We start from the raw sequence: 8,910 nt of genomic DNA, 5'->3' as shown, positions 1-8,910 counted from the left end.
TAATGATAAAAAGGTTGCAAAGAAAGGGGGGAGAGGCAATTTAACGGGCTTTGTTCACCATCATGGTAAGAAAACCCTTTTTTCTTCAAATAAAACAATGATTTATTTCCTATTTTCTTTATTTGATAACATTTTTTCATTTGTAGCTAAGAACTCAACCTTGGGTTTATTTTTGTAGTCCTTCCACCTGACATGGTTATGGTAATTTTTTGGGTGCCACCCTTCTCTGGAGCAATTAGCATTAACCTTTCATGGTAAGAAAACCCTTTTTTCTTTGAAAAAACAGTAAGTGATTTCTCATTTATTCTCTTTATTTGATCCCTTCCCCTGTTTCCTAGGATTTTGATGGTTAAAATGAATATATCGTTTCTTCATCTGCCCTGGTTTCCAAATAAGTATTTATTAGCTTTATCATTATGACACATTATTCAGCCAACGAGAATGTGTAACTCACTCACATAGGATTGTAGAAAGCATGGGAAGTGAAGTTACAGAGTTGAAAGTAGGCGATCATGTGATTCTGCGATATATGGCGGAATGCAAATAATGCAAGCTATGTTATCGAGGAAAGAACAACATCTGTCAAGTTTTCAGATTCAACTTCATGAGCCGAGTTGCTTACACTAACAAAAAATGTCGATTCTTTATCGACGGAAAAGCCATCTACCATTTCTTTGGGCTGTCCACATTCAGTGAATGTACACTGGTGCATGCATCTTGTGTAGCGAATGTGAATCTTGAAGCCCCATTAGAAAAGATCTATTTGCTTGGATGCAGAGATTTGGCAGGTAGTATAATCATACATTCTCCACTAAAAAACACCTAGATATGAGATCCTTGCCATGCAAAAATATAGAAAAATAAAATGGTTAATGCATCATAAAATGGTGCCTAGTTTTTCATTTCAGGATAAGGAGCTACCTGGAATGTTAGGAAGGTGAGGCCTAGTGATTCAATAGCAATATTTGGATTGGGCACCATTGTCTTGGATGTAAGATTTCCTAAATATCTCAAGCAACAACTATAAATACACATATTTACATAAAGATTTTCCCTTGTGCTCATTTTTTTAATCCCTTCCCCTATTTCCTAGGATTTTGATGGTTAAAATGAAAATATCGTTTCTTCATCTGCCTTGGTTTTGAAATTAAGTATTGATTATATTTATCATTATGACACATTATTCAGCCAACAAGAATGTGTGACTCACTCATGCAGGATTGTAGAAAGCGTGGGAAGTGAAGTTACAGAGTTGAAAGGAGGCGATCATGTGATTCCACGATATATGGCGGAATGCAAAGAATGTGAGCTCTGTCATTGAGGAAAGAACAACATCTCCCGAGTTTTCAGATTCAACTTCATGAGACGAGTTTCTTACACTGACAAAAAATGTCAATTCTTTGTCAATGTAAAACCATCTATCATTTCTTTGGACAGTCCACATTCAGTGAATATACATTGGTGCACGCATACTGTGTAGCAAAAGTAAATCCTGAATATCCATTGGAAAATATATGCTTGCTTGGATGAGGATTTTTGGCAGGTAGTATAATCATACATTCTCCTCTAAAATACACTTAGATCTAAGATCCCCGCCCTGCAAAAATACAGAAAAGTAAAATGGTCAATGCATCATAAAATGGGACCTAGTTTTTCATTTTAGGATTAGGAGCTACCTGGAACGCTGGGAAGGTGAAGCCTGATGATTCAGTAGCAATATTTGGATTGGGCACCGTTGGCTTGGCTGTAAGTTTTCCTGAATATCTCAAGCAACAACTATACATACACATATTTACATAATGATTTCCTCTTGTGCCACAGAGAGTAGTTTTAATTTTGTCTTTCTAATTGTTGTCTACAAGTGAATCCTATGCTATTCAGGTTGCAGAAGGGGCTCGAATAGCTGGAGCTTCCAGAATCCTTGGAATTGATACACAATAATAACCTCTATTACTAGAGTATATATAAACCATAATTCTTTGGGTTGATTCCCTTTAAATTTTACACATGGGTATGTTTATTCTGAAATTAGTAGCTGCCATTTTCTTTCCTAACACCTAAATGATTTTGGGTCACTAAGTTTCTTAATCCATCCGATTTGGATAAACCCATTCAAGAGGTAATCTGTAAAGTCTCCAACACTAGTTCTTTTGGTTCTATACGACTAGATTTAAGGGCATGAAGATTACTGATGCTAATAACATGTTGGGATTTAATGATTATGGCAGTTGTTACGAGTGTGACAATCTTAATGGGACCTGTGTTTTTTGATGTAAAACAATAGATGATGAGGCCCTAATTAAAAATATGGGCCTATCCATTTTCTCACTAAGTAAAATGCATTGTTGATAGCAGGTGATTACAGAGATGACTAAAGGAGGAGTAGATTCAAGCTACAAATGTGTTGGAAGAGTCGAACTTATGCTCTACACACTTCAATGCTCTCACCCATTCTGTTTTTTTGTATCCTAAATAATTTGTCATGTTTCGTATGTTAATTGCAATCATTTTTCAATGATCCAACTATGTGTTTACAAGAACATAAAAGACTAATTAAGTTTGGATTCCTCTATGATCACAATTTTGTTGGGCATGTTTTGTGATTTAAGTTGCAGGTATGGGGAAAAATAGTGATATTGGAATCTTGACCATGCACCCATGGGGTACATATCTCTCTTTTATGATTACTTAGCAGAGCTCCAAACTAGGCCCTTACCTAAGCAAAGAAGCCCAATTCTAGTGAAATCAAAGTAGCCCAATTCCAGTGAAATCCTCAAAGACCTTATTTAATAGACTTCCTTAGCACTATGTTGCATATTCAAATGGGCTTATAATTTCTATGAGCAATAACTGCATTAAAAGGGTGACTCCCCATTCTCAAAAACACCGAAATCCAACCAAATGGAGAATCTATTTTCACTGGCTTCTTCAAGTCTTTTATTATCTTAGGCTGTGTGAAGCAAGACACACATTGAAAATATTGCACAACAAGTTGAATCTTATTGTAATCAGTACCATCTCTCCATGTACTGATTTCCTTCTCAAAGAACATCCTATCGATAAAACTCACAATATAGAGACCACCAAGCCTAAGACTCATTCATAATTGGATGTCCAAATTTCATTCAGGAATAGCATTTTTAGGAAATATGCAGATAAAGATTTTGTTGCAATTGGTGTCAGAGCTGATAGACTATTACTTGTCTATGTAGGTAAGGGTAACCTGTCAGATCAAGCATCAACTCCATAATATATAATTCTTGATGTATTCTTTGTTGATGAACTATAAGATGAATTTTCCAAAATTGGAAGAAAGGCATGCTTAAAATTAACATGCCTAGAGATTTTGGAATGGAATATAAACTCTAGCGCATATTGATGAGTCTGAAACCACTGCTTGTAAAAAATTTCAATGGGTTTCCCCATTCCTCCATTGGTAAATTAATCACAGAGACTGAGCCATGGGATCAGGATGTGGCATTGCTTTACTAGTTCTGCATTGAATATTTTGGGCAGATCATATACAAATATTTTCCTTCCTTTGCATTGTTTCTGGCTTCGATCCTTCATGCATGCAGGCATTGAAGCAGACCTAAAGGCCTTCATTCTCATTTTCATTGCATCCAGAGAATATCTAGGATTATTTGAATTAGTTTTCTTGTTTCCCATTATGGCCCATTCACTAGATCCATTTTCAAATTTCTCCTGCAATGAAATCTCAATATGGGTACTTGTTCTCTCCCATTTCAAAGCCACTACTCCATGCCCATTAATAGACTCATTTAACAATGGCGATGCAACATTCAAGCCATGATTTTCCACCCCGAGACCTTGAATCTCATGGGCACCAAAACTAAACTTGTCATCATCAAGCATAGTTGCTTGATCTGGGAAACGCATAGTGCTGGCAGAAACACAATATACATTCAACTTGCAATTTTAAAAACAGAGATGAAGAATAGATGCAGGTAACAGGGTTATTATAACCCAAAGACATATAACAAGAATTATGAACAATGGGGGAAATAACAACACTCTCCATATTATAGCTCCCATACACTTCATCCCCAATATTGATCCTTACACATTCCTACTTCTCTTTCTCTGCTTCCCCATGGTCGCATACCCATGGATCAGCAAATCACACACCATGTTTACTACAACAAGGGTACCCTCTTTATCTCATTGTCAAAACCAAAACATCAAGAGACAAACACCAAGTCAATTCAATATAGGTTTCAACGCATGTTAACATTACTTAAAAACTATGTTTGTTTGACCTTAGGAAAACAGATGTTTATTGTCATTTCTAAAGATTTAAACTGCAATGGGAATTATAATAGCAGCTTCCATTGACCTAATATTTATGCTGGCAGTTCTCCATTTTTTATGTAGTATGTTAACTGTCACCCTAGCAAGAACAAAGGTAAGTGGAAGAGGAGATCGATTATTTTCTCCAATAACACCTAATTGAAAATTTGCATTGGGTTTTACTATTTTAATCTATGCATGCAATTATTTCCTCTATTATTACTGATATCTACCTATCCCATGGTATGGTTTGCAGGACCGATCGGTGGTTGGCGTTGCAGATTCTCTATTTTTATTGGGTGCACGTGGATACTCTAGCCCACTATATGCTTTCTATATGGCTTTAGACATACAATTTTGATAGTTTGTATCTATTGAATGTTGTAGCAGTTAGTATTTGTATATACTTAGAATGTTGAACATGGAGACATTTGAAAAAGGGATATTTTAGATATTTTGAACATAGAACTATGTACTGGTTTTTCAATATAATAAAAAATCCATTGATTTTTCTTTCCTGAGAAAAAAACCTCCTTTTTTACCTAAGGTTATGTGATAATCCAACAAATATTGGCTAATAGTGTGGGAATCTATGGGTTAAGGTTATGAACACAACAAGAAGTGATGCATGATGCTAAACCCTAGGATGTAGACTCAATAAACTCCTATCACGTGGATGATTGAATGACATGCATCAGGCTCAACCCTAGGATGTAGACTTAATAAACTCCTAATCATATGGATGATTGAATGACATGGGCACCAAAACATAGAAGGGCCACCATGCTAGGGAACTAATGAAAGGAAGGTTGTATGTCTAGGTAGATGATAAATGCTAAAGATTGATGGGTTAATTTATCTCCATAAGCAAGGATGGTCCTATAAGAAGGGGAAAGAAAGGGAAATACAACATTCTTAAGAGAGATATGTTATGCTAAAAACCACTTAAAGAAATATAACTGAAGAGCACCAATTTCAATAGCAAGATACGGGCATGTATGGAGAACTCCTAAATGGAAGTAAGTCAATCAATATTTAAGTGTAAATTTTCTTAAGAAAAGAAAATTAATGCATATATAGTTGAATTAATAATGTTACCTACTTGAATGACCCAATGAGTAAAGGCTCACCGAAGAAGTTTCAAAGCAAAAATCTAAGAATGGTATTTTGAAGGGCTTGGAAATAATGACATAGGTGGCTTATGAATTATAGTTTGTACGAGTATGTACAAGGAAAAATAGAAAAGAACAGTTTTAAAAAAAAGGCTAAATCTCAAAATTCAAATTCACTTTTGCATACTAAATTTGAAGAGGAGGAGGTAGTCCCAAATCTTTATATGTTCATCATATACATATTAACTATGGGAATCTTAGTTAGTAAGTCTAAAGACATGTAGATAAAAAACCTCATCTTTAAGAATAGGTGTATGCTCAATAGAATGTACACAACCCCAACAATTAAAATATTAATAATAAAGATAAATCTTATGCTACTAAAAATTTTACTTTATCATGGACATGCAATTAGGTTTGATATGGATCACATATGCCTTTTGTATTTAAAGGTATCACATGTGAATTTCCTAGAGGAGAGAAGATTGGGATAATTGAATGGACTGGTAGTGGAAAATTCACACTTCAAGTACTAATTCATATTATAGAACCCACAGGAGGGAGAATTTTCATTGATGGAGTTGACATCTCAAAGATTGGACTCCATGATTTAAGATACAAACTAAGAATTATCCTACAAGACTTAATATTATTTGAAGGAACTATATAAAGCAATCTGTACCCACTCGAAGAACATTCCGACAATGAAATTTGGGAGGTAAGTCCTATTAAAATGAGTGAGTTTTGATTTCCATGGTATGTGAGAGGCTCTTAGAAATATAACTTATCATTTTGCAAGATCGAAACATTTCACTTTTCGTTGAGATCAAATCTAAATAAGCTTTCCACAAGAGGCCACCGGGGTTGGTGAAAGCATGTCACTATTCTAGCTCTCACTAGATTCCATTCTTCTCTTTTTAAGCAATGTCCTCTCCTATATTATGTGGTCCTCTATGCTACTCTTTCCTACGCTCTTGCCTTACAACGTTCCCATTGCAACATGTAGTGCAATTTCTAGTTACTTCCTATGAAGTTGATAGATATGATGAAACAATAATATAATTCATCTTATGTAATCAATTATTAATTTTTTATTTTTTATTATTATTGTTAGTTATAAATAAAAATTTTCAATGTTTGTATTAAACAACAAAGTTTCATATCAAATTTATATAAAGAAAAACAATGTAATTAAATTTATAACTTTTATGAAGAAAGTAATATTAGAAAAAAAAATATAGTATTAAAAAAAATGTATATAAAACATTATAGTAGTTAATTTTAATTTAATTATATTTAAGTATGTAATATCTTTCTTAATTAATCGAATGTCATTTAAAATGTAATATTATTATTTTATTTTATATTATTTTATGGAGAATTATATTTTTATTTATGAAAATATAAATGATAGTTATTTCTGAAATATAAAATTATGCTATTTAATATTTTATTGATGGTTTATTAAAATATTTTTATGTTATTAATATATTGTTGTTTTAAATATCACATATTAACTAAGCATATAATATATTAGGCATAATGTAATATCAATAATATTATTTTTACATGCCACAACACGATGCAGGTTGCCCCGCGTGCGCGCCCTCCTTCGCGTCCCTGAGATCTAACTATGCCCACCTGTGCTTTGGCCTCCTGCCATGGCCCCCTCGGATCCGCCTCTGGAGGGGGTCGATACTCAGCAAGCCTTCTCTGATTTGGTGAAATCCCTACCTCCACAGCGCCCCAGGCCTGCTCTTTCAAGATTCGTCAAGAAGTTGGATGTACTCCAGGAAGTTCAGTCACCTTCGGCTCTACCTTGCATGGCGGATTTGTCTCTCGCTGAAAAAGGTCTCATAGGTCAATTTACAGGCCTTTGGCCTTCTCCTAGAACTATTCAAAGATGGGTTGAAAGAAACTGGTCTGACAAGATTTAAGGGAAAATCTCCATCAGGTTCTATGGGAAAGGGTACTTCACATTCCACTTTGAATCTAAAGAGGATAAGGATTTAATCTTTAGAAATTGGCCCTATTTCATGGACTCTAGGGGCCTCTACCTTAACAAATGGACTCCAGAATTTGATCCTGAACTGGAAGTCCCCAGTGTTGTTTTGGTTTGGGTCCCTCTTCCTCACCTCCCTCTTCACTGCTCGGGAGATGAGTCTGTTCGTGCCATTGGGAACGTAGTGGGAAAATATATCGATTGTAGTGAACCAAAAGATAACATGCAGACCTGCGCAAGGATCTGTGTTGAAGTAGATCTTGGCAAAGGTCTTCCAGAAGCAATAAAACTGAAAGTGGATGAATGGAGCCATATGCAGCAGCTGGATTGCGAGCAGATCCCTTTTAAATGTAAGGTATGTCACGAATACAGACACTTTGCCAATAGATGTTCTAAACTTGTTGATGCAGAGAGCGGCAAACAAGAGGGCCATTAGGAAATAGTCAAAAAGAAGAAGTCTGCCCCATCATCTAAACACCCCCCTGGAATCAGATCCTCTAGCTCCCTCTGCTTCTCGACCCTCTGCTTCCTTATCTGTCCACCACCCCGAGATCCGCCGCTCCCTTCTTCCTCAAATCCCTTTCTAGTCTTATCTTCCCTTGATCCATCTTCCGTGGACCCTCCTCAGCACCCCTTGACCCTTTCTGAGCCCTCTGATCCCCCTTCCTCCCTGAACATTTCATCACAAGCTTCTCTAGAACCCCCTCTTTCCAGGCATACTAGAAGCAGCACTAAAGAGCATGGAACTTCTAGCGATACCTTTAAGAGGCCTAGACCTAGCAGAAAATTGACTAAGCAACATAGGGATGAGAACGCTAAAAAAGATATAGCCATGGGAACTCAAACCCCAATAGAGTCTTTCATTCAGGGGCATCAAGAAAAAGAGATAAATCACAAAGTTCAAGAGAGGCGAGCACCTCTCCGCACGCCAAATAACCAATGATGAAAATACTGTTTTGGAACAGTAGGGGGTTAGGGCACCCCTCCAAAATTTTCGCCCTCAAAGATTTAATCCACAGTGAAAAGCCAGAAATCTTATTAATACAGGAGACAAAACAGGATCAGCAAGTAATGAGAGGCATTACAGACCCGCTTTAACTACAAAGGGTGCGCCAGCGATGAAAGAGGAGCTTCTGGAGGCATAGCCACCCTCTGGGATCATAGGAAGTGGAACTGCGCCTCAGTTAACCTTCATCAGCATTGGATCAGAATCGCGTTGGACAATAGAACAAATGACCAAACTGTAATTATCTATAATGTGTATGCCCCCAACCATTGTATAGAGAAAAGGAAATTTGTTGGGGCGACCTTAAGGCCAGTATCGATGGTGAGCTAAGCACAAATATCATAGTGGCAGGCGACTTTAATCTCATCCTTCATGCCAATGAGAAATGGGGAGGCAGTTTTACTCCAGACCCCTTCAGAGGCCGGTTGGAGGCAATCATTCAAGATCATGACCTTATGGACGTTGTCCCTAAAAATCGT

At 36.4% G+C, this 8,910-nt stretch overlaps 1 protein-coding gene and 1 pseudogene across 1 annotated transcript; both read left to right on the top strand.

Moving 5' to 3' along the window:
• Positions 1-475: 475 nt before the first annotated feature.
• On the top strand, positions 476-2,472 carry LOC149237617 (alcohol dehydrogenase class-3-like; annotated as a pseudogene).
• A 4,987-nt stretch (positions 2,473-7,459) lies between these two features.
• Positions 7,460-7,861, top strand: LOC149237616 (uncharacterized). The gene has a single exon (XM_089369334.1). It carries the CDS (start codon positions 7,460-7,462, stop codon positions 7,859-7,861), a length of 402 nt encoding a protein of 133 aa, XP_089225460.1.
• Positions 7,862-8,910: the final 1,049 nt, after the last annotated feature.

The sequence above is a fragment of the Pinus tabuliformis genome, chromosome 8, assembly GCF_031772625.1.
Source record: "Pinus tabuliformis cultivar Carrire ecotype Pingquan chromosome 8, CPIR1, whole genome shotgun sequence".
Classification (NCBI taxonomy): domain Eukaryota; kingdom Viridiplantae; phylum Streptophyta; class Pinopsida; order Pinales; family Pinaceae; genus Pinus; species Pinus tabuliformis.
This window is presented reverse-complemented; position numbering and strand designations above follow the sequence as displayed.